This window comes from Ischnura elegans, chromosome 1, assembly GCF_921293095.1.
Source record: "Ischnura elegans chromosome 1, ioIscEleg1.1, whole genome shotgun sequence".
In the NCBI taxonomy this organism is placed as follows: domain Eukaryota; kingdom Metazoa; phylum Arthropoda; class Insecta; order Odonata; family Coenagrionidae; genus Ischnura; species Ischnura elegans.
The window spans coordinates 77,546,457-77,573,184 of NC_060246.1; the positions used below are offsets into that span (position 1 = coordinate 77,546,457).

A 26,728-nucleotide genomic window follows, 5' to 3' on the forward strand; every position below is an offset into this window, starting at 1 on the left:
CACATATTATTTAAACTATGCATTCCGATTTATAAATTAGGCCTGAGACGATTCTTACGAAGACTACATAAAGATATTGATTGTAACACATTTTATAACAAAAAATTTCTGAAGAGACTATGGAAAGCGTGGTACCATTTCCAAAGGATGAAAGATATGTTATTTGGTAGGTGTAATAGATTGAATTACAACTAAATATCATTAAAGCAAAACACATTGATTACTTAATAAAGTTTGAGGTGATTTATTACGAATGGAAATAGCTGGAAGGGGTCATATGGAATTTGATGAGGTCGCATTTGGAAGGGTGTGCGGTGCCCTTCCTATTCTTTGGGGTTCGACCGTCAAGAGCACTCCTTTTGTTTTCCCTGAGATAGTTGAAACCCCAATGAATAAGAAAGCCTCCGCTCCTATCAACCCATCCCTTTACGATGATGCCTCACCAAATTTTCTTTTGCCGCGCGCGACAAGTTGTGGGTGTCTGATAAAAGGATGCGCGAAGGTAGAGACGACAGATATGACGGAGTTGAGCCGAGAATGCGTGAAATTGGCCCAGAATCTGCTAGGATCCCACGCACGGGGGAGGGTGGAAGCCGGTCTGTGGAATCCGCTTTGAGGCCCTGCGTCACAGCTTGCCGAGGGCCCCGACGGCCGTAGCACAAAGTCGGAATCCTTTTACCCGTGGGTGGAGGCCACGCGCAGAATGCGATGCTGAAGCGAGCCAAATACTCTCGCAGTGGACGTCCGCTCTCCGTCAACATGCATCACCACCTGCTACAGGCATTCAGCTATTATGAAACGTTATCTTGGAAATGCAATAATTAAGGTCTCTTGATTTACTTATACCACTACTTTTTTTACATACAGCGACCCGGGTTTAAATGAGTAATCATAATCATAAGGAGTAAATTATATCGTTGGGTCGATTTATGTAAAAACATTGTGGTATTATTAAGTTAACAAACCAAGAAACCTTATAATGAAATACCACATAGTTAAAAATGAGCTAATGAATTATCGTTGCATTTTTATATTAAATGTACCAGTAAGATGGAACATCCGTTCATTGGCCATTTTTGATTTTGTTAATTACGATCCTATATCATCATTCGAATGCATCCAACGCAATCGTCCCTATCTCACGGCCCAATTTAATGGCCTTAAAATACTTGTGCAGTCAGGCGCTAGGTGCAACTTCTAAATGACCTCATTTTGCTTCAACGAGGTCAGTTATTTTTAAATTAGGATTTCTTAAGCATCAAAAATATTTCAATAAAACACAGTTTCATCATCTGCGGTATCAGTCCAACATCCATGTATAAAGAACGTTGGCCAAAAGAGCTGATAATTGCATGAGATGTCCTCGACTGTCCGATGATCTGATTTTGCCCAAGGTATGGTAAAACTGATTTGGCTCTCAAGCCGATAAGTAAGTCAATTCATGATTGATCGAAGAAAAAATAAATAAATTTCCTACTCCACATCCACTACCGAAAGCTAGGTGAGTTCAATGCGGAATAAGTTCTGCTTCAATTCAACGATCTCCTTTGGTGGTACTTGAAATATAATTGTTAATCTGCACACTCTTATATCTATAAGGTCAACATAAAAGCTGCACTCATCTCAAATGGGGAACTGATAATATGGGAACTAACATTTATTACTTGATTTCACCTATACATCGATTGGAGAGATAATTATTTTCCATTTTCCAATTCTAGAACACACATCAACCCAAATACGGGATATATCTTATGATATTACTGACACAACTGATTTATTTTTCCCAGTATATATATAAACAATTATTTCGTTTGCGATGCTTTTTGTTCTCTTTAACTCGTGATTTAGGTTTCTTTTTTTGTATAAGGTCCTCGCTTCAACATAACTGTTCCTTGGCATGACTACAGAATGCAAAGAAGGAGTTTCATTTCTCTAACTTCACCAGCAACAACTTTATTCCTCCCTTAAAGACACTTTTCCAATGTACTATCCGTTAAAAAAATGATCAAAAGAGAACCACTAAGACCACTATTTCCTATGTAACTCATCTCTCATTCGTGAGGGAGCGTTCAACTCCTTTTTTCTCTTCCTTTCCCAGGTTATTCCAAGTTTATATTGAAGGTGGCTAACAGCAGTCTGTTACGAACCACGAAACTTATGTTGCTTTAAAATAGTTAGTAATAAATAGATTGAAACAAAAAATTCCTAGAGCAATCATAGTAGAACACACCATAATACAAAAATTTTAACTCAAAATATGACAAACATGAGATTAGCGTTTTTTTAATCAGTTGGAATTAAATTGCGCATCACTACCTCTTAGCCGTTTTTTTTTCTTATTGCTTCATAACTTAAGCTTTAAGTCTGAAATTTTCAGAGTATATAGAAAACACGCTCTTCAAACTTTACTTTTAAATTTGACAATTATCTGACTGGGTATTTTCTAGCAGGTAAAATAATTGTATTTTACAAGAGTAAAAATGTTTAAAAGGGTCAATTTTACATCCATTGAAAATTTCAAGTTAAGCTAGAAATAATTAACGAAAGAGAAGAAATACGACCGGAAGTGTTGCATCATTTAAGAGGGTGAAATTGTTGATAGCATTGGCAGTGGAACAATTTGTTTAGAATAATGCCTAAACGTCGTTCCGGAGAGAGGGAGAGAAAGAAAGGTGGCGTCGATGGCAGGGGTGTTATTGATTGGTAGGGTGAATTTGGCGATTCTGCCGTGACGTGGATGTGACGGGGCGAGATCACTCCCGGGGATAGAGAGACCCATTTGAAAGCGTCAACGCTGATTGAGACGGCCAATTATCCCTCCCCCACTTTGAGAGCAGAGCTTCGAAGAACGAGCGGCGCGCAGCAACGGACTCTGGAACCACGACCACAGGGCTCTTTTACGAAAATGGACCCACCGTCAACGTAAGAGACAATGTGAGAGATCACCGGGCGGTTGAAAAGCAACTCACGTGCTCGGAACTTAGATAGCTCGAACAATAGAGAATAGATATATTTTCGGAGTGCCACGGAGAACATCATATTATAGAGATTCAACAGAAGTGATAAATTGAGAGAGATATTTTTCCCATCGGGGAAAAACAAATTCCGATGGGAATCCGTTTTTCCCCCATAGTAATGATTCCTAAAGTTTATCATCTACTTCAAAATTCCGATGGGAATTCGTTTTTCCCCGAGCCATAAAAGAATTTAATAAATGCTATTCGTAATATTGTTTGAGCCTTTCCTTTTTATATGTAGACGGCTGGTGTCCTAAAACCCCCTGCTACACGCCGTTTTAGGCGGCTTGCGGGTTAATATTTAGATGTAGATGTGATCACAAAAACTCCGCATTTATACCTTAGTGTAAATATGAACTAAAGCGAATTTTCGCGAAAAAAACGTACGTACTAAAATCATAGTAATGATTCCTAAAGTTTATCAATAGGTAATTCAAAATATAGCGATTGTTTTCATATCATTTCTACTGGCTTAAATAAGAATGAACACAATTAAGGCCTCGGAATTTATCTCGTAGAAATAGTATTAACGTAGCTAATTTTATCAAATTTCCGTAATTATTGGATGCTGTTGTTGGGTTGGGTTTCCAATTTTCTCATCACCTTTTGGCTGCTGCCCATTTCAAGCGCTCTGTTGACATTAACTCCTACGTTTCTGTATCAAGAAGTGCGAAAATTGCACTCAGGAAAAATTATTTACTCTGGCCGATAATTAAACTCAGATCTCTCGCATTCACGCCTAGTGTAATATCACTTAAATTAACGATGCAACTTCATCCTCTGCAAGAAATTCAAAAATGATAGACTATAAGTTTTTCGATTTTCTTAAATTTAGTATGTATTTACTGCTTCAAGCAATAGGATTCTTTCTGGCAGTCAAGAGGTACATACAGATAACGGGTTATCTTAAAATTAGTTTCGGTTACATGATTCGCCCTCTAAGACTTTAACTAGTATTACTTTATTGTGATGATAGTAATAGCAGCAGAGAGTGTTTTAAAGAAATAGCTTCCCTCCTTTCACGATGGAGCGCGTACCAGTCATACTAGTTGCTGGCTTATTGAGGAGGGTTTGAGCTCATAGTGTAACGGCCCAATGACTGACATATTCCTATCATCAAGGGACCAAAGCTTCCCTCGCGACCTAATTGTATCACCAGTAATGCTGCGCCGATATTCCAACTAATTGCATATCCTGTATCACCGTTAAAGACCAGAAAGAACCAGATTAGAACAAGAAAGCGTTAGTACGATTGAATACTGCTCATCTTTTTCATATCTCAGAATAATTTAGACACGTTTCGTATTTTTCTATATTTTAAAACTGTCTAATGACATAGTTTAAAAATTTCAATACTGAACTCTCCTTATATTACGGCATATTATTTGTGTATCCAACGGTAACGAAAAATGAAGGACCCTTTGCGGGAGCTTAAGAACCTTAAAACGTGGTTGCATCACTGCGGAACATTTGGGTCCGTAGTCAAATGACCGGATGGCTGTCCTACTCCTATTTTCATGGGACCAACATTTCCCATACCATAGCCTTTATCGCCAGTCACGCCGCGCCGCCATTTTAACTCAATGCACCTCCTCTCTCTCTCTCCCTCTCGCTGCATTATGCGCGTGACTTCCCCGGATTACTCCACTCAGCATCATCCCCTCCTTGCCCCCAGACATCCGCCAAATCACGCTGGGGGATGATGGAACAACGGCGCCCGGCGGACGCATTCAGTACTTGGCGGAGTGCAGTGCGCCATTACCTTGGCTTTGGCCGCGAGGATAGCCTTGGGATCTCTCTCTCTCTCACCGCGGACGCCGGATGAAGTACCCGAAAAGAAAAATCACACTTCCCGTTCAAATGGGGGTCACCCTTCGTGAACCACTCAACGGCCTTCTTGAGCGATAAAGCAACAATGGGAACATTTTCAACCCGAAGGGAAAATTATTTCTTTGAAGGAAGGAATATGAAAACGCGTGATAATTTTACTGACAAGAATTGTGAGTGAAAATTCATTTGCCACGGTGATTTCTCTCACGAATGAGGTAGATCTAAGATCAGATCCCGTTAAAGGAAAATAATTTTTCTCCCTGTGTATATTTCGCACATTACTTGAATTTGCGGTTGTCATCCTAAAGATTTAATAAAGACCACTTTCAAGTCCACTTTTTATAACTTTTATAAGGATTGTTCAAATTTCAAACAAAAAGAAAAAATATCTTTCTATGAATTGAGCGGTAGCCATATGCTAGGCCAAAAACATTGTGTTGAACTGAGGAAAAAACAACTCTCTTTTCACAAAATACGGCTGTCTACGTCAAATGAAAAATACCGTCCGGGGGTTATTGCTTATCATTTTTTTCGTTCATTTTTTAATCAGAAATACGTATTTGCAACCATTTAGTTGGCATTTTTAGTCCGAAAGAGGTTCCATTATTGAAATATCAACATGATTTCAGCCCTAAGATAACTATTTATGCGAGGAAAGTCACCGACTTCTCAAAGAAATTTTTGTTTGATAGGACTGTTTACTCGTTTTCAATTTTTTTATAAACTCCCTTCTATCATAGAAAGTTCATAGAAAATTGCTCCTCGTAATACCTATTCATTTCTTGGTAAAAAACAGCGTTATAGTAAAAACATAAATAAAAATATCTTCGTGAGAAACCGAGTAAATGGTACTAAAGGTAGAATAAAAAACTTCAAAATGGATCTTAGCACGCGAAAGAAAACTCAAGAAAGCCAATGATACATCTTAAAAATGCCTTTGCAAGCCGAATATTTACTAGCTCACACATTACAAATTTCCTTGCGTCATTGCTGCAATTATTTTTCCCACACCTTTCACATGGAGAATGATCCAAAGAAAAAGTGTATTCAAAGTGAATGCATTGTTTGAATCTTCTTAAGTGTCGCTAATGTAAACAGCTGCTGGCTATAAGTAGACGACACGTGCAAGAACCTCGGAAATATACTCGCTATCCATTCAATTTTTACTACGATGGCTTGCTTTTACTAAATGCACCTTACCATTCATATCCAAAGAAAAGGTATTATATTTTTTATTCAATCTACTACTCTAGCAGCTTTTTGCTCCCTTGAGAATTCCTTCGGTGTATTTTCGCCATCATTGGAGAAATAGTTTTATGCTTTCTCCTATGCAGTCGAAAATACATGTTATAAATTGTGAACATTTTTAGTCAATACAAAGAGAAATGTGAAGCATGTGTCAAACTTATATAGAGATTATGAAGAGTACTATTCAATTGCACAGATGCTTTATGGCTCTCATTGTAATACTAAATTAAAAGGCAGAGCGTCTAACAATAACCAAAGAGAACAGGCACTCCAAAGGATAAGAATGTATACGAGTTAGATATCTCCATTTCAACTATTAACACCATCTGAGAAATTGCACATATTACCATTCGTTTCCCATCCATGTTGGCTTTACTTGAGGTCTTCTGGGTTTTTTTCTAGTCCCCATATATCACTTTTCCCTCGCTCATGGTGTTCGGTATCCACTCTCCCTCATTCTGCCTTCCAATAATTCATTTTTTCTCCTCCGTACCTCCTTCAATTACTGCCTCTCCCCACTTAGCATAGCTTCCTCAAATGCTAATGGGAGGAAGCGGACGACGTCTTAGGTCATTTGCGCCAAGAGAAAAGGGTAGGTAAGGAAGAGTGCAGAGTAAGCCTTCTGTTAACTATAAGTGCCAAGGGGACCACGGTTTAACTTCCGACCCAACGGACGGAGTGCTGTACTTCAAGTGCCCTCCACCAAGCAGTCAAGTAGGAACTGAGTATTCTACGAAAAATCACGGTCACTGCCTGGTTTTGAACCCGGGTCCACGGGTAAAAGCCAACACTCTAGCCACTAAACCAATCCGATCCCTTCCTAATGACATTCTTTTTTTAACCGACTCTCTTAGTAAAAATAATGCTCATGGTAATTGGAGGGTTTCCTTCAATTCTTTTCCTCTTCACTTCTCTCTAAAAAACGAAAATAAATTAGTCCAAGCGAACGCTTAACATCCATATCCAAACCTGTAAGCTTGCATCCACATGATTCAATGCTTATGCTCCTCCGAAAAATGACATATTAGTTCAAGTTTAGAGCCAAAAAACGGAGTGGAAAAATAATCAGGGATGGGAATAACGTCATCTATCTACAAGGAAGGTTGAAGAGCTTTAAATAATTCATGAGCGAAGAATCGTAGAAATTTATCGACCTGAAATGTGCTCATGAGGGATTTCAAAAATAGAGAAGGAAATAAGGGAAATAGGGTCATTTGGAAGCATCTCTCCTATCTGCTTTGATCCTCCTTCCTTACAGCCGAAAATATGTTCATTAAACAGATATCCCAAGCGACGCCGTGAATATAGGCATTGCAAACACGGACGTGGTTAGCTGGTTGCGGGAAAACAAAATACAGGCGTAAAAGACAAAACAAATTAAGCACGCAATAGGGTTGTTCACCAATTTTTTTTTACTGTCTTAAATGAAAGTACACACCGAGGGGATACCGGCGACAGTTTCAGCGCTTTTATAATCAAAAATTTAATCCTAAAAAGGCTAGGCGAAAAGTGTGGAATCCGAGGGCCGGCTCAAACGCTCCGAAAGCGCACGAAGGTTGCCGAAGGCATGCTGACGTCACACACAGCGAACTTCTCGCGGAAGCCGTCAACCCGGTTGAAAAACCTGTGATCCAGCGTCAGAGAAGAAACAACGAGGGTGAAAATGGAGGAAATTAGGAAGAAGGCGTATATATATATTGCTTTCTACCGCTTTGTAATCCTACCACAATAAGAAATCCGGGAAAACGTTTTATTAATGTGCCTCTTAATTCTCGTGTGCGAAGGAAATGGTTAACTGCAGCAATGCTATATGACCAAAAATATCAACGGCAAGACAACTTATTATTGCTGTGAAGATTCTTTTAATGTTAGTGTTAAATTTATACTAGATGCCAGCATCACAACGTCAGTTAACGTGATATTGTTTTACTTGCGGTCTTCCCAAATAAGTCGAACGGACGAAAACAATTTTAATTTAAGTTATTTGAATGGAAATAATTTACGAAAGATTAAGAACAATGTTTATGCTACTATTCAATGATCACCGAAGTTAATTGATGCTAATATAGTCTTAGATTTTTAATACACCAAAGATTGACACACAGTAACCAAACATAATGTTTATTGATGAAATATTCTCGAGCACATTCTCAGCCGAGAGTTTTGGAGTTGGTGAAAACAGTAATATAACTGACTTAATAATGAAGCTACCCCTAGAGGTACTTAGGAATACCTAATGATCCAATGTACGTCATTGATTTGCCCTCTGGAATATTTAAGATTGCCACTAGAGACATTTTCATCACCATCATCAAAATTCAATTAAATGACATCTTGGAGAGATTAGGAGACCAATTACAAATCAGTAAGACAAGAGTTTTTCTACTATCCACGCAACTTTACCTCTTTATTTCACATTGCTTAAAAAATTTAATATTCTTTCCGAAGCATAACAAACTTGATCTACCTTTGTCTTTTCAAGCCAATTACAGCAATGTACAGTATATAATTGAATGTTTTGAAATTCAAATTCAAAAGCCCTCTGATCCAATATATCAAGCTTTGACATGGAGTGAGTATAAAAAATGTAATGCCATCAAGTATTTAGTACTTTGTGAACCAAATGAATTTGTAAATTTTGTTTCCCCTGGGTATGGCGGAAGAATAAGTGACAAAAATTATTTTTCCTGTGGTTTCTTCTGATTTTGTGCTCAGGACAAACTCTTCCTTTCATAGTGTATATATTATTCTCTTTTAAGTTAGATATAGCAAACTACTGAATCGCCGTATTCTTTTCTGGCAGCGCTGAGATAGTTTTCAACCCTTATTAGGCCCATAATAATAGACCCATAGCGCACCCCGATTTTGGACGGCCGGCAACATTCCAATAGTGAACAATGGAAGGGCATGGGAGCTTGCACACTGACCGACCGCGCACCGGCAATGGTAACAAGTCTGTTAGCTACCGGCCAATGCCACTGCGGATCCCCTGCGCCAGCTAAACAAGCAAACAACTTATCTTTTGACCTGTGAAAATCCGGCGTGTGTGCAAGTAGTGCTTCACCGGTAAAATATCGGTCGGTATTTTACCGGCCGTCCAAAATCGGTGCGTGTGCAAGGGGCCTTACAGTAACATTCACAAGAATTAATATTGACAATAATTCGCCATTCCATATCATGATTCAGACAAATCTGCGACGAACAAAAGTGATTATTTTATGATAATAGTTTCCTTATGTCACCTAAGTTTTTATAGGCTATAAATTATCAAAAGCCTTTAAAACTAAAAAACGAGCATTGCGTGACAGGGATTTGTGATATAATATGAAATGTACCCCTCGAGAACCATTTCAGCGTTTACTAGGGGATAATTCGAATAAAAATGGAAGCCAGGGCTGAGTAAATCGTAACAAAATTAAATATTTGATGGAAAATATACTCATAAGTACGATTAACATATTTAACAGTGCTATAATAATTAATATGCATTGACTCCTAACTTGCCTGCTTGACTCCTTGAATTTCCGGAGCGCTAAAAATGTCATTACTGCGTATTTAGATTTTTTTCTTGTCTTGACCTCTTCTTATTCATGATAAAAATGAGCATCAGAGCACTCATTTTAGGTGGGGTAGTAGAATTAGCCCTCACAAAGCCACAATCCGAAGGCATTTCTCACCACGGCATCCACAAATTCAAGCACGGCACGGATAACGGCGTTCACCGAAAGCGTGCAGTCAGCGAAGTAGCTGTGTGTGACGTCAGAGCCATTCGAGCCTGACTTCCCGCCGAAACTGGCCGTTTCAAAGACGCACAAATTTCAACGGAGCACCAAAGAAAATGTAATGCACCTATTGCAGAAAATTTTTCACCAATGTGAATTGTTAGCCAAAACTCACCGTTAGCATCTACTTAAATGGGTAATTTCGTTTGAGGTTAACACCCCTATTACGCATTGCCTTTTAAAGTGTAGAGTCCAGAAGGAAAACATTCGTCATGGCTAAAAGTTTATCACCCCTCCCATGCAACTTAAGCATCTTATTTTGGGAATGATACAACGCCATTTGGTCACTTGGCAACCTTCGAAATACCTTGATTACACAAATAGGCCTCATCCACCGTGATCAAGTATAGAAATGAGTTTTTAACGTTAAAAAAGTAAGATTTAAAAATTTAATGTTATCTTTAATCCACAATATCCATAGACGGTTGCTCTTCTTTGATTTCCTCATTTTTTAAATAAATTCTCCACACACTGTTAAAATTTCTTTTGTTTTCGTCCTCGACAAATTCAACCATTTTCATTTTCTGTTGAAAAGTGTTACATCTTGATCACTCGTAATACACGACCTCCAGATAACCATTCCATTCATAAAAGCATACTTGTCGACGTGTATGTTAGCATAATATGAATATTCTTAAACTTACCTGCGCCCGTACAGCTGCCAGATGTATTTGAGCAACACGTAGATCAAATCTCTTCAAACTGATGTCTTCCTGCAATTCGTTGGCCTTGTTAAAAAGGCTGGCCTCCAAGCTCCTGAAATGATTGAAAAGAATGTTAATGAAGTTTGTAATAACTAATTTACTTGGGAATACTATTTTTAGCTAAAGTAAAACTGTCACTGCGCCTAAAAGTATTTTTAGTCGCATCACACGCAAACAATTAGCATTCATTATTAATATAAATAGAATATTGAAAATAATGGAAAATTATATTTACGACAATTCGTAATGAAAGTATTTTGTGATAGCAAAAATATATTTTATGAGCTATGAGCAAAGAAATTTAAATCCGAGTGAATTGATTTCAAACTATTGATTCATCTATCTTGAATTGATTTCAAACTTAGTTTATTTTCTCCAAAAATCGCATCGGCCCTGTATAATGCGTCCGCACCTATAGAAGCAAAAGGATTACAGTATTGAGATGTTTATTCATCGCCATATGCTAAAAAATATACTTAGAAGCCAATACATCTCTTTATATGGGAAAAAATAAAAACTTTTCATCGCATTATTATTTATGAAAACTAATCGCAAACTGACTCTAGGAAACAATAGCGGCTGTAAGGGTAGGATTTAAAACATGGTATTAAGCTCAAGAAACTGGGTGCATAAAAAGCTAAACGGATGAATAAAAACAAAAAAATATGAACCGTAGCTCGCAATGCATTGCACTTAGAAGATTAAGTTCATAAAATTCATATCTTATTCCACAGAGTGCCTCACTCTTCCCAATTCTACCTTCAATTTCGTGAACGTCTATTCTGTAATGGAATATGACTTATCTCCCTCGAAATACCCATAAAAAAATATAGTTGAGTGAACTCCAGCGAAATTAAATGCAGATACAGGAAATAACTAATATAATACCTACTATGAGAGAGGGTGCCATTTTTATCGGCAGAATAATATAAAGGTTTTGCCTTCTTACCTACTATTAAAACAAAATTCATAGGCTATAAAATAACTCATTTAAAATGTTAAGTGGTGGCACCACTGTAGTAATTTCTGATACAATATCTCGTGTATACGAATGTAATCATTGGATGAAACGTAAATTAGAGTTTGCGAGGTAAGAATTTTTGAGTGAATGACCATCACGCTAACTGCAAGCGGAAATGGCATTAACCGACAAGATTCAAAAATGGGTCTTTTGAGAAACGGATAACAAGTGTTTTTTGAAACTTTCAGTTCAACATTCACGCGGGACCCTGCAGTTTGAGTCACATACACTAAAGATAAAAAAAACAGATGGAAGAAATTTGGACGCAAACGTGCTATGAACCTAAAACTTCCAAATTCCGATTGGGTAGACAACAAGAAATACCGCAAACCCATCACTCGGAAACTATGAACATCGTTTGGTGGAAAGGTAGGACTTCTGTTACAACAGAAGGCATATCGCAACAGCATATATTTGAGAGATCGGGACTGTAATCCCAGTAAATTCAAACGATGTAACCAATCGTCATGGAGGAAAATTTCCCTGGGCTAGTTATGAAACCTCAGACATGTAGCTTTTCAAGACACTGCGGGAATCCCAACGCTACACAGTTTCCCTAATTCCAATTAGCAGCTCGGACGGAATTGAAAACACATGATAGCGTAGGAATTAGCGCAGAGGCCCTGAAAGAACTTCTGCGGTTAGATTTGCTATAGTCAGAATTTTCATGTGGCAATAAATGTGAAAAATACCACAAATACACACTAATGGTTCAAAATTAATCAAAAAAGGTGTTATTCATTGCAATGGTCTCCTTTTTGTGCGCATAATATGACTACAATGTCCATACTCGATGAATAGGGTGGTTTTATTATTTTTTTTTGCTTTAATCGAAAGATTATTACTCCTGGAGTACGTATTTTACGCTCTTAGATTTTTAAATGACGACATATATTTTTCGCGATTAAATAAAAAGTGAAAATTTTCAAGCGTGCGAAAACGCGACGGCTAAGTATGAATGCTGGGAAAACGCCATGTGACGTCGTTCTGGTTCCCTCTGCTGCAAGTGAGGTGACCTTGGGGCGAGGCTTTGAGCGCTGATACGACGCAGGATGCTAGCAGATAGCGCTTGGCTTAAATAAGGATTATTAATACCTTATCAAACGAAGGAAACTTTCCAACCATAGGCAGTTTTCGTAGGTGATTATTAAGAGACGTTTCCCTGAGCTGTGTGCCTCATGCATGCATTGGTAATCTCAGACGATGTAAAACTCCTATCTACTCGAATAGAAACAAGGTCCCTGTGACGTCACGTGAAGTGGCATCACAGGGGCGCCAATCAGGCCTTTTTCAAATGAGGATAAAATTGACCATTGCCATTCGTCTAAACTGGGATTTCTAAAACCAAATAATTTGTATATTATGAATACACTAATGGTGGGTAAAGAATCGCAATCAATGCCTTTCGTTTTCTTTGATGAAGGAAACTACCCAATTGTGTGTAGCGATTGAATTGGCGAAAACAAGTTTTGTCAAATTCATTCAATGAATCAACCCGAAGGTTGATATGGCAATGAAAGGGTATAAATCACCCCTAACTAAGCCCCACACGAGTGAATTTCATTCATTCAGGGTTAAAGGGGGGGGGCTGTTTTTCTCTCTATGCAACCTCATGCTTTCAAGGATTTTGTTTTTGGAGATGGTTTTATCCACGAGGGGGCTCTCTGTGGTTGAGACGCTTGGAACGACCGAAAAAGTTATCAGAAGGGAATAGAACCCTACAGAAATGATGCTATAGGAGGTTGTAGATGGTAAAATGGAAGGATAGGGAAAGAATTGGGGAAAAGAATCGGATCGGAGAAGAAAGGACACGTATGCTAAAGAAGAACACAGTAAATTAAACACGTTATGAAAAACGTTCGAAACATAATGGCGGTACATATTGGTAGAAAAGTCGCGTGAGAAACACCAAGGGATAAGTTTCTAGGACAGATCGAAAAGGATGTGAGGAAGAAAAGCCTCAATTAGGTAAAAAAAAACTAGGTATTAGCCACGTTATGAAAAACGTTCGAAACGTAATGGCGGTACATATTGGTGTAGAAGTCACCTGAGAAAGACCAAGGGATAAGTCTCTAGGTCAGATCGAAACGGATATGGGGAAGAAAAGCCTCAATAAGGTAAAAAAAAACTAGGTATTAGATAGCGATAAATGAAACTATAGAATATAGCAGACCTGCTATACAATGAATTCATTCGGTTGTGAACCCGGGGGAAATTTGGTCATCAGCCAAGTGCTCAATCCACTACGTAACCCCGCTCTAATAAACGAATGTTGTGCACATGCATATATTTTTGTCCACCCGGGCGATGAATATTCAGTAGACGAGGGGATGGAGTGATTAAGAGGGGGGGTGCGCACCTCTGCTGCATCCTGATGAGCGTGTCGAGAGCGTCGGCCGCCTGCTTGATCTGCGTCTCCAACTCGGAGGCGTCCTTGCGCAGAGCGTCGTAGCGACTGCGCAGCGGCGCCACCGATGAAGACCCGCTCCGCTCCAACACGATCTCGTTCTTGAGGGGAGGGGGCAGCACCAATGAGTCCTGTACTCAACGAGAGAGAAAAGAAACGAAATTAAGATACAATCCTCTCGGAACAACCCGAAACTGTTCTTAGAGAGGCTATACAAATACGGGCACTATATGCTTGTTTAAAGTTATACAATACATAATATATATTCAATACACTGCTCTAAAAAAACTAAAACTGTGTTTTGAGTTGCTATGCAAATATTATCACGAAATGCTAGTTTAAATTTATAAATGTACAAAGATATTCAATACACTCCTCTCAGTACAGCTCGAAACTTTCGTAGGAGAAATTACACAAATAAGAAGTGTAAATGCTAGGAAAAGTAAAGTATGAAAAGATAAAGACAGTGCTCTCAAAACTACCCAAAACTGTGGATGAAGACTTCAAAAAGATGGATACTATTGGCTGGTTCAAAGTCTCAAGTCTAAAGTGAAAGAATGTTCTGTAAGCGAAGGAGGGAAAGGAAGAAAGAAGGATTTATTGATAAAATGCAATTAAATTGTCCATATTGTGAATGGAGGAGGACAGTTAATTTGGGATTTGGACTACAGGCTGGAATGATTCGTAAAATGCTCTACGTAAAATTTCCTTAGCAGGAAAAATACCGTGAATGAAAACATGAATAGAAAGGAACTTTATCAGATACACAGTCAAATAATTTACTAATAATGGTATTACACCAGTTAAAGTATCTTCAAATAATACATTTAGTCCATCTCTCATTCCCGTTACCCTTCCCACAGTCAATTTCCGTCTTCAAGACTTACTTTTCTTCCTTCTATTAAAATGTAGTGATCCGGAAATGGAAGATTTACATTTCCAAAATATGCATAAATATGTTGTTGTGTGACGCCTCAGAATAGCCAGCTATGACAAACTATGCCTCGGGATTTGCACCTTTTCACTTTCAAGAACGCCTAACCTTCCTCTTCCCCTTCCTTTCCCCTTCCTTTTGGACGAAAACATCCTGGTTCCACTTCCCTATATAATGGCACGGTGTAGATGCAATTGTCTCTCAGGACGCACTCAGGGACTCACGCACTCAGTAACTCTACTCAGTCACTGGTCTGTCAGCAATGTAGCCGTCAGTTGGAGTCGAAGCGCGGGCCGTAGGGCCCGTGCGACCTAAGCACCTCGCTATCCACCCGTGCCATCACCAGCAGCTCCTCTCCTTCCCGAGACTTGGTAATATCTTAACTTTCGGCTATTCTGGACGCACCAATTCATCATTTCTTTATGTATATTCATTGCATTGATTTGGATATTGGGTTTTTGAATGGAAATAAACTTTGGGTTAAAAACTTCAAATACCTGTGTGTGATTGTTCGCTTCCCGACACCAAGGGCAAGAACCCGCACGCATTACAAAAACACCTGTTCCTTTCCTCGTCTTCCTACGCTTACTCAACAGCCTTCCCTCTATCTTGGTTTTGATATTCCCTCACCTATGCCTTTCAACTATACCCGTCTCCATCTTTAACTCTAGAAGTTTTATTTCCATGCTTGTCTTGTCTTTAGCCCCTCTTTTGTCTACCTCGGCATAATTTTACCTTCTTCAGTCACAAGATAAAAGTGAATGGTAACAGTTGGGGACCACCACCAGAATGACATGTTCATTGTTTAAGTGAAATCTAACCTTAAGAGGATATAAAAATCAGACTTGTTAAATTAAAATATATAACTAAGAAATTGTGGATAGATGAAGTTAAATGATAATTAAATCTAAGGTTTTGTTTAGATTGTTAAGGGTGAAGTTCAAGCATAGAATGTGAATTTTTCACACACTTCGCGTGCTGTTCTCCTTTGCCTATATTTTCTTAATCTTTGCTACGCCAATGGCTCTGCGATTTAGAATGGTGATAATCAAAGGCTACACAAAACTCCGTCGCCGGGGATTTTGGATTACCACTTAGCCCCTGGTGTAAATGGCCACGACGATCTTGAGGCGTTACAGCCACAATCGCCTGGCCCAATGAATAAAATTATTGGTTCATTTATTGCAAGCAATTTCCTTCTCAGTTTAATGGAGCTTACCGATACCAGTTAAGAAAAAGGTGGTTATATTAGTTTTTACACAATTATATTTAAAAATATTATTAAAAAACTAGAACAGCGGACTGGATATTTTCGTTACATTTGAAAATTTAAAAAGTTTCCTTCTCAATACTATTTGTCGGCAAATAGGAGCTTGGAGGTATCCCATTCTCAGTCATTCGCTGTTCCGAGATGGGTCGTTTATTACCCTAGGGGAATGCATCACAAGTGAAGTGGGCGCCGTGTTGTCACTCTCTCTGAGGAATAAGTTCTACCTCTCTCCGTACCACGGCGGTTCATTATTTTTCCCAAGACTGTGCACAAAATGTGCATGATGAAAGAATTTCTTCTTTGAAGCACGATGAATATTGTCATTTCTTAATCTTTTTACAACTGATTAATAAAAAATTAATTCAAGTGTAAAGAAAATTCCCTCCGTTATAATATTAAACTAAACATAAAATAGGCTCCTATTATTGCTTTAGTCGACGAGTTAACAAAATATATAAAAATACCTCTGAGATTTGTGAAAAATAAAGGCAGAAAGAAATAGAAACTATGAGTCACACAGTAACTCTTTCCTTAGTGGATGAACAGCTAGGATAGTATCATAGTCTTTCGGCATATAGCAGCACTACGGATCTTCTTCTGCATATAGCACTTATATCGGCGCAATAAAGGTAGAACTCTGAACTTTAAGCAATAGTATAAAATCCTTTTGGAACTATATAGGGTCGCGTCTTTTATCTTTTTACTCATTTTTTATTTGATTTCAACAATAAATAATTAAGAATTGCTTCTACGTAAACTACCTTATACGGTCAAAAGAGAGAAGAAAAACACGAGAAAAACTATGTAGTAGGTAAAAAATAATGTTTCACTGTCAGAGTCGTAGAAAATTACATTATTACAGTATTCTCATTTTTAATTAGTAAATAAAACTTAATCAGTGTTCAAATAAGGAAATTTTATTATTGCTCCTGTTACTCAAAGTAAATCAAGAAGACAAAATCGACATTTAGGTGGAGTGCATTGCCGCTGGGCATTTTTTTTTTAGTTTATTTTGAGTAAGAGAAACCATACAAACATTTCCTTGCATGAAAAGTTTACAAAAATTGTTTTACACACAGCAAACGTCATTTTTTTCAACACCTAGGAAATTGAAATCTACCTATCCGCCATTTAAAAAATGAAAAAATGCGTTAAATTTAATCTTAAAAAGCTTTTTGTCATGCAAATGTGTCGTTCAATCAATAAAATTAAAATTCGATTATTATGATCCTCATATTCCAATAACACATACACTGCCTCATCAAGTTACTCTTCTATGAGTCTTTACTATGTCTTAACCTCCTTCTAATCTTAGGTTTCCATATTCATAAATTCAATTTTCAAAGGTATTTATTTGTTTGAATAAAAGATTTAATAAAAAAATGAAAATTTTTTTGCCAATGCTATGTAGCAAAGATAAGAAAAATAAAAATACTTTTAAAAAGATGAAAAAGAATGGGTAAAAAAATAATAAATATTTGTGATAAAAAATTAATATAAAAAAATAAATAATATATAATAATAATTAACCAAAAAAATAAATATTTATAATGTATTAACATTGATTGTTACCAATGTAATGGCCACCAAAAAGCCAATTTTCCTTTTGTAAATATTAGTTATAAGTTTCTATTTCACAGACAACACAATACACCCACAACAGTACACGCGCGCCATTTTTTAATTAACTCATTGTTAACAGGCTGGTTGGGGTGAGCCAAGGCTCACCGGTACAGCATGAAATCGCGCCTTCGGCGCGACCAGGTCGCGGATATTATCAAGTATTTTGCCCGTGAAGAGATGAAGAAGATGACCGTTTCGCCGTTTTCATAGTTTTTCGCGTGCTCTTCTTCACTATTTCGACTATGGATGCTAAACGCTTACTTTTACACAATTTAAATGATTTATTGTTGTAGTTGAATAAACGATGAGTAGAACAATGAATAACACGACCCTATCGAGTTTCGGCAGAATTCCTTCCAAATGCTTGAAGTTCAGCGTTCTACCTTTTTTTGCGTCGATAGTAGGCAGGAAGTAGATACGCCCCCGGTGCTTTCATGTCCTGGGAAATGCTAAACCTTGAGAAATAACATGCATGAACTAGAAAAGGCTTGTATTTGTCATCTAAGGCCATCTTAAACTGACATAATAATAAAAAAATGAGTTTAATTTTTCGCGCTCTACCAAGAAAGACATAAAAATGTAGAGGTTAACAGGTCTAACGAAACTATTGTCCAAATTAATTCGAAATATTACGCTTCCCATGTGTCGAGAGTTATTTAATACCACCACGAGTTAGTATCTTAATAACATAATGAAAACCAAATCCTAGAGTATCGATACTTATAAATGTCCCAAATAGTAATTTACACTATTCACTCACGTCTGTCCTCCTATTTCACCATTTTTCGTTTACGCCATTATTTCTCTGTCTTGAAAACATATTTAATAATTTTTCTTTTTTTTTTTTAGAGAAGGCAGCTAAAAAATTTGCTAATTTTCACATTACTATCCGTACATATTCTGCTGAGGCCAAACTAATTTTCCGAAAATCGAACCATGTAAAACACGAAAGTATGCAGGTACACTCGTCGTTGTAGCCATAAAAAAACTAAAAAGAGTTACACTTAAATATATGTAGTGATTAATACCTATGTGCCACTATTGAAATGCGATGTAGCATAGGCACGAATGAAACCTCAAAAATAACAATTTAAAATTCAATTAAAAATTGCCAAACTTAAAGCGATTAATTATGAATTTCACGCATTCCTAATCCAAATTCCTATGTGTTTGAAGTCTTTGTCATCATTTTTGAATACCACCAATTTCATTTTCATTATTCTTTTAGTTGACTAAATAAGTCAAATTGTGGAACTACCCCACGTGTTCCGGTGCCGTGGGTATGCATTCAGCTTTTGGTCGGCATGTAGAACGGTTGAACTGCAGAGTTCTTTTTTGTCATATATCATCAAACTGAAGTATTGCATTTCCAATGATCGTGTTCCGCCTGGTCCTTCGAAACATTTATCTTCGTACCCAACGTGTACACTATGCATTCTTCTACATTAAGTAAACCAGGGAGCAATTCCCTCCACGAACTACATTAGCCTGTGACTTGAATTCCGTAGATTGGACGTACCACATACTGACTGTGGCTCTTTCTATGAAAAATGATACCAACTCCCGAAATGCTGTATTTTGGTCGTTGGAATTGAATAGAGAGAGAATGTGAGTGAAGGATGAGAAAGCTATTAGAGGGACCAGCAGAATACATGTTCAGGTGGATACAAAAATAATGAAAACTATCACTTCATTGAGACAGAGTTAAGAAGGTATTCCTTAGCCTTATTTTTATCGCCCTCTTCTTCGCGTGGCTAGGTAATACAGGGTCCAAATGCTTATCGAGTACATCACGTAGCGCGAAGAGCACGGCCCGTGCGAAGCTCCATTCCGTTAAAACTTGCATCTAGTGCGACACCTGAACAAAGAAGCTTCCCCGAACCGAGCTCTCAGGCAACACAAAGAATCCCTTTTAAGCGCACACGGCACAAACTTTTTTCAGCAACAGAAACTAAAAGTTTCCTTTTGCATAAAAGGACCAGTGAATCATGTTTTTACGCTGCTTATTCTTCCGCAGGTGTGACATTTCTCCTATGGCGCTTTCCATTGTGTGTTAATCTATGTGGGCTTCCTTCAATTCTAAGTAAACAGTTTTTCCTTACAGTATGGTGGTAAATTGTCGAGGCTAAATTTTTTTCCCTACTTTCTTCGCCATATTATATATGTATCTCACATCTTTATAGTGATACGGAGGATAACTTGTTCTAGATTAGCCTGGAAATATTATGTAAAAATTCATTGATAGAGAAATACAGGGGTAAATTAGCATTTATAGTACACAAGAAAGGCATAGCTAAGTAAAGATAAAGGTAAAATGGGGTTGTTTCATGGGTTAACCTATGGACCTGCTACTCTAAGTAATCAAAAAACCTAACTATTAACCAAATTAAGGCAAATTATTTTTGTCATTGTCAGGAGCTATCATGCCGAATTTTTTTAATAGATTGAAATGTATTTATGAGAGAACAGGAATAATCTGCTGAAATAAAACTTCAAATCCCAATTTATGCCACTACAATTGAAAAAAAAACCTTTACTGAGGAGTTAAGCTTCTGCTGCCCGGAATATTACGCCATAGCATGATGATCCAAGATGACGACGGTGAGACAAGCGTTTTCGTCGTTTTTTACGTATAGGGAGGTTTTTGATGGCTTACTAAAACACAAGAAAATTTGTCCAAAATATTGAAGAAAATCTCTAATATGATTACTTTAAATCAGCAGGGTATTTCTGAAATACTTATGAAACCAGGCTTGTATTTAGGAAATTGAAGCTGCTAATTGAACTTCAGCTTAAAGTATTCGTATCTAAAATGTAAATTCTTAACACAGGTAAACCTTGAATTCCATGGTACCGGTTTAATCCTGGTAAGCGTAGGAATGAGAATTCTCGGACTCTTCTCAGTTTACCGAATAGTTGAAGGCTCAAGGTTCTTTTACCGATCCAGTTAATATTTCTACCATGGCCATCGATGCTAGGATCATCTTTGTTCGTGTGGCTGCTTAACAAGAAACACACAGACTGGAGAGTCAAAATACAGGGAAAGAAGTTGAGCGCCCATGGAAACTGATGGGTTTTCCAAGCCTGAACATTAGGTAAAGAGAGTTTTTCCCGAAACTATGTCAGGAGCGGGGTGCATTAGCGACAAGGCAGTGTCTGAGGAATATTTTCGCGTCAACCGCACATCCAGCGTCTCACAGGTGGTGTTGTTTTGGGCGAACGCATTGCGCGACAGGGAAGGAGATGAGGGGAAGACAATCGATAAGTTGCGGCGGGCAGCAGCAGCAGCACCGTGACCCCTGAAAAGAAGAAAGAACCAAGGGCCGTGGCGCAGCGGACAGGGTTTCGGGCGGGAAAATCGGATCGGACCGCAAACGACGCAACCATTCAAAGCCTGGGGAGGTTTTTGAGCTACGTTTGTTCGTTTGTTATGTTTGGCGTAACGTTCCGAAAAGCAGAATCTTTGCTCCTCAATAAAGGTGTTTTCTCGATTGCAGTTGCAGTTGTATAACTTGTATTTGAAATTTTACTTCAGCAGATTTTTCCCATTTTCTCAAAAGACATTTTTAATAAAATCAATGGTTTGCGTGACACTATGTGGAATGGTGACACGATAGAGTAAACATTACATTGTAAATTTCTGGATTTGTGAATCAAAAACTACAGAGTAAATTCCTCAATTTATGGAATAAAATAAGATTGAATTTTAAATGTATCATAGTTTTTCAAGTGAAAACTTCTTACACGCACTAATGGCGAAAACAAGTCATACTTTGTAGTTTTTGAAGGAGATAAAAAATCAAATCACGGTACACAAAAAAAACTTAAGAGGACGCATCACTCCCTCTCAACAGATCGCGTGTACTATTTTTTCGACCCGTTCAAAACTAACGCCATTGTTAAAATGCGTACGAAGAATATAATAGATCTTTTTCGACACTTTATTCCAGTAGAAATATTTCAAACTTTAAAAAAGAGTGCTAAGTTATAATCTCACAAAAAAATATTGGCATTGGAGTAGATTTTATTTCTATCGCTTATTGTTATCTTTGTCTCTTATGATAGCAGATAAAACTTATATGTATAATCTTAACAGAACTTTTTCTCCCGATCATAGTTATCAATTTATTCCTTGAGATGTAATTTTTATTTCAATCCAAAATAGACATTTTCTTCGGCATTAAGGCGGGATCATCCCTTCAATATGTGATAAAATGGAATTTTTTAACAGAAAACGTCATTTTCTGTTTTCAAATGTACTCTTTATATAAACCAATAGTTATTTCAACGAAAAAAGCAAAAATAAAAATTTTTTGTACAGCGAAAATTTTCGTTCCGTCTATACCTTCCACATTTATTTTACTAATTTTACGAGAATAGAAAATGGTATCGGACACAAGAAAGCACGCCCTGTCCTTGCCCTCATTGGATATGTATTTGACCACAGGAAGCTCACCGAAACTAACCATACTCAGTTTCTCAGAAAAATTGTTCCCTAACGTAAAGCATTAGGTTTCCGCCACACGATGGACTTTATTCATCAGTGGAACGAAGTATAAAGCACACTCTCTCACACCTCACCTACATACACTCAGTTAAACTACAATTTCTTCCTGATAAATAAATCAAATACCAAACAAATGCACTTTTTTTTAATCTGACGTTATAATGTGCAGACCAATGATTTTAGGAAACGCAATAAATGGTTTTTTCGATTCAATAGCATGAATAAATTTTCCTCGGGATAAAGTCCGGTTGCAAATACATTTAAATATCGTAAGTTTTGATGTCTTTATCGGGTACGGCCATCATGGAAATAATGGGTGTAAAATACTAGGGAAATTTGTGATTATTTCCTTCATAACGATTGCGTAAACGTCAGAATACAAAGCGACTTATAGCTTGCCAATATCATAATCTTCTAAAAAACTTAGACACCGATATTTAAAATTCTAAAATAAAATAGAGTTCATGGTATGAATATTGAATTGAATTGCATAGACCATTGAGATCATTTCGTCGTAAAGAAGCCCCAAAGGTTATTATAGCATGAGATAAAAATGATGAAACACTAATGAATATTTCAATTCAAATGTACATTCACTGTTACAAAACAGCAATCACTTAAGTTATGGTATTTCTATCCAATATAATAGCATTTATGCTCGCTATTATCTCTTCACATTATCGTGCGCGCTGGATACTGAATCAACCTTCCACTTCAGTAACAGCGTCATACTTCAAATAACTTCATTTTATTTAACTATTTATCATTAATTATCCATTCTTATTTTTATGCATGTAATAATCGACGCGATGTATTGCAGTGTCATAGGGCTCGCACAATTGGTAAATGGTTTTAAAATTAAGAAAGAATAATAAACCTAGGTCTGAAATGATATTTTTGACATTACATTATTGTATCATCCTGAACTTTTCAGGGAGTAGATTCAATGTCCGCCAAAAATTTACTTTTGTATCATAATTGGAAAATTTAGCCCAGTATTTTTCCAGTGCCCCAGTTATTCTTAACTGGTATCTTTCCGGATCCCCTGAATTCTCCCCAGTGTACTCATGGTGTTCTAAGGATGTTTTTACGATGAATAATTTATTCCTCACGCAAAATTCCACTGATTTCTCATCCCGGAAGTTTTCTTCTCATTCCCAATCCAAATCCATCTATTTCGTTCCCATCCGTTTCTTCGCCGACAGAAGAATTAATCCCCCATCGACGCTAGATTTTTCTCATGCGCGATTTCCCGAATATTTCATCGATCTGTGTAAACATACCATTTATTTGTTCCTCTTTAAAGTTGATAGTTGGCATGTATAGTTGAACCATTAAAAGGTTACCTCAAGTCCTATCACTTACCGGCCCTGTACTCACCACTATTTCACGCAGCTTCCCTATCCACACCATAGCTACCCCATTGTTTGGGCGTTTTCTTGCAGTGGGTTTTTTTTGCTGTAGGATACTACACCCTTATCCTCATGTTTTTTCCCACAAACAGAAATCTTTTTTCCACAAAATTTTCACATACAGTTGTTCATGTTTTTGACATTTCACAAATATTGTATATTGGTATAACCTTTGTATTGTAAACGTTTGTCTATTATTTTTTAATATGTTTGCATTGACGCTATCGTGGAGTTAGGTGGAAGAGGGGACTTCTTAGTCTCAACCTCGCCCGAATAAAGGCATTTTATTATTATTATTGACTTTTCTCCCCACCGCAACGTATAACCCAGTACTCATCAATCAATTAGTGCTCGTAATTATCCCATCTCCCTTCTCAGTGTCCTAATTTGAGGTACAGGCAAAAGTTGGGTAAGTTCTACTATTTTTGCAAATGAGAGTTTCGAATTGAGTAAGTTTAGGACAAGTGATTAGTCGCTAACGAAAAACGAAAACTAATATCAACCGGTCGAGTGGTAGTTCTGCGTCCCCTTAAAGAATGAAATGAGTGCAACCCTCGGAGTCATTCTTTCTTCGTCTTTCCCTCCTATCCTTCCAAAGTGGGATCGCCCTCGGATGCACCCCCGTCCGTTGACCCAGCGACCCACTCTCGCTCTCCGCTGCGACACTGTTTCTAAGGGAAGCGTGCCATTGGGAGGGAGGAGAGGGTTGTTGTACTCACATTTCCAGATCCCATCACCCCCAGCGTGTTGGCGTCTCCGTCAAAGCCTCCCATGTCGAGGTTGCCGCCGCCGCCGGGAGATGGCGGCGAGGACGATTGCCCCGTCGACGGCTGAGGCGGATGGAACGCCTTCGGCCTGCAAAGGGCGCACGTTTTAAACTCCAAAATCATACGGTACGTAATAGATTTTATTTTAATTAAAATAAACTATCCTAATTCCCATTTCATTTAAAAATAGAAATTTTGTATTAAATATTTCCTCGCTACCAATAATTACGACACAAAAATTAGTATATTATCACCTAAGGCATAGAGAGAGATAATAATATAAGATATATACAAAATGGTGAACCGGGTGATTCCAAGCCAATTATTTTACAATCGCACAATACGCGAATATGACACATTTTAATCATAGGTGAAACGGAGTACCGGTAATGTGCATGTACTCAATTTACTCACGATGAATGAGCAACATGGTGAACGAAGTCCTCAGTCAGTGAATATTGTCAAACACTGGCCAAATAATAAAGAAAATGCTATGTGAATATTTTCCAAGTCTACTCGACCAATTTGTTGGAAAAAAGGCCCGCAAACATACCTCCTCAGTTTATCTTAGTTCCCCCCCGAGAATAAAAATGAGACTAGAAGAGATTTCCTTCAATCTTACATAACCATATAAAATCACTGCAGCCTATATTGACTTTTTGTCTTTCGTCAAAGGAAAATCAATTTTCAGTTTTTAAATAGTGGGTCTCTATAAGTATTCCAATTATGTAAATCTTAAAATAAGGAAACCAAATTCTTGGAACAATTGGGCCGTGAACTGTTACTTTCATTTTATTTTCTATTTATTTCCATACCATCTAATACAACACATATCGGCAATATTACTTTGAGATGTTCAATAATTTAACCTCAACAGTTCACGAAAAACCATAGGATAGGAGCAATCTCCCCAGGCAGGACTCGATCCCGCGTCCTCTTGATTGGCAGACAAGAAATTTACCCCGCCGCCAGCGAGGCTGGCAAATGATTAATTATTTAAGAAGAGAGATTTTTGTTTATACACAAGAGTTAGCTACATAATGCATGTAAGTGAAAAAAATTGAAAAAATACGTACTGTGTATCGAATAAAATAAAATCTCAAGCTAAAAATATTTTGTAACCGAATAACAACGTCGATTTCTCCTTACAATAATAACTTAATGGCAGAAGAGAAAGTTAGCCAAATAGGACAACTTTCGTTTGAAAAGTTTTCGAAGGCATAACAAAGAGGAGTTACCTCGAATTATGGCAGTGACTTATGATGAGGGTTCGCCACCCTGGGGCTTCCCATGAAAGGGTGAGGTTTTATTTTACCTATCTTCAATTTATCCGATTAATTAATTTCCGTCTCAATTAAATCATTCACACCATTTGTGATGAGACTTTGCAGATTTTAAAAAATGGGGAAAACTGAGATCTCCAGTCACATTGATAAATAATTAAAAATACTTTCGAAGAACAATATTTGTTGTTTCCACGAATATTCTGGGAACTATTTCACAATAATGTAATTGAAAAATCTTAAATTTATGCAAACATACTTTTCATTGTGAGATAGACGAAACATTCAATCCTAAAATGGAGCACAAAGATTATTCAACTACATCCAATTGGTACCATTTAATCAGTGTATCGAAAGAAACTATAAAGAATTTATAATAATGTATGACTTTTAGAGAGAAATAATTTAGTAAGGGGAAATAATAAAAGACTTTCGCAATATTTAAGCATAAAGTTGAATTCTATTGACATTTCTTAAATAATTAGTTTCACTATGCATCTCTATTAACCACAAGATTGACAGCATGATCTCTTTTGACACAAAAATGAGAATATAGCAAGATATGAAATTAATTAGATCGCGTAAAAGTAATTTAAGCGGCAAAAACTTGCGCCATACATGATTTTTTTACTTTTATATTTACCTGGGTAGAGGGTGATGGTGATGCGGCATAACTGGGACGGAGCGTGCGAAGTTCGCAAGATCTGTGGTACCCGCCACGGAGCGGCACTGTGCAGACAGCGACTCGTAGCGACGCCCCTGCTCGGTGGCCTGGAAGAGAACTCACTCGACTTTAGCGGGAGGAACGAGAAAAATTCAAACACAGAATACATCTAAACACTATCGTGATAACGGAGTGTGGAGTGTAAGATGAATTAATAATTATAAAAACGTTAAAGTCGAGCACTTACGATGAAATC

General features: G+C 37.5%; 1 protein-coding gene across 1 annotated transcript in view; it reads right to left on the bottom strand.

Moving 5' to 3' along the window:
• LOC124154843 (pneumococcal serine-rich repeat protein) overlaps positions 1-26,728 on the bottom strand; it is a 353,437-nt gene that overhangs the window by 242,131 nt on the left and 84,578 nt on the right. Inside the window, exons 6-9 of the mRNA XM_046528677.1 lie at positions 26,452-26,579; positions 24,478-24,613; positions 13,965-14,143; positions 10,525-10,636 (exon numbers count right to left, since the gene is read on the bottom strand). Of these exons, the coding sequence (XP_046384633.1) occupies positions 10,525-10,636; positions 13,965-14,143; positions 24,478-24,613; positions 26,452-26,579 (555 nt within the window). The remainder of the gene's footprint in view (positions 1-10,524; positions 10,637-13,964; positions 14,144-24,477; positions 24,614-26,451; positions 26,580-26,728) is intronic.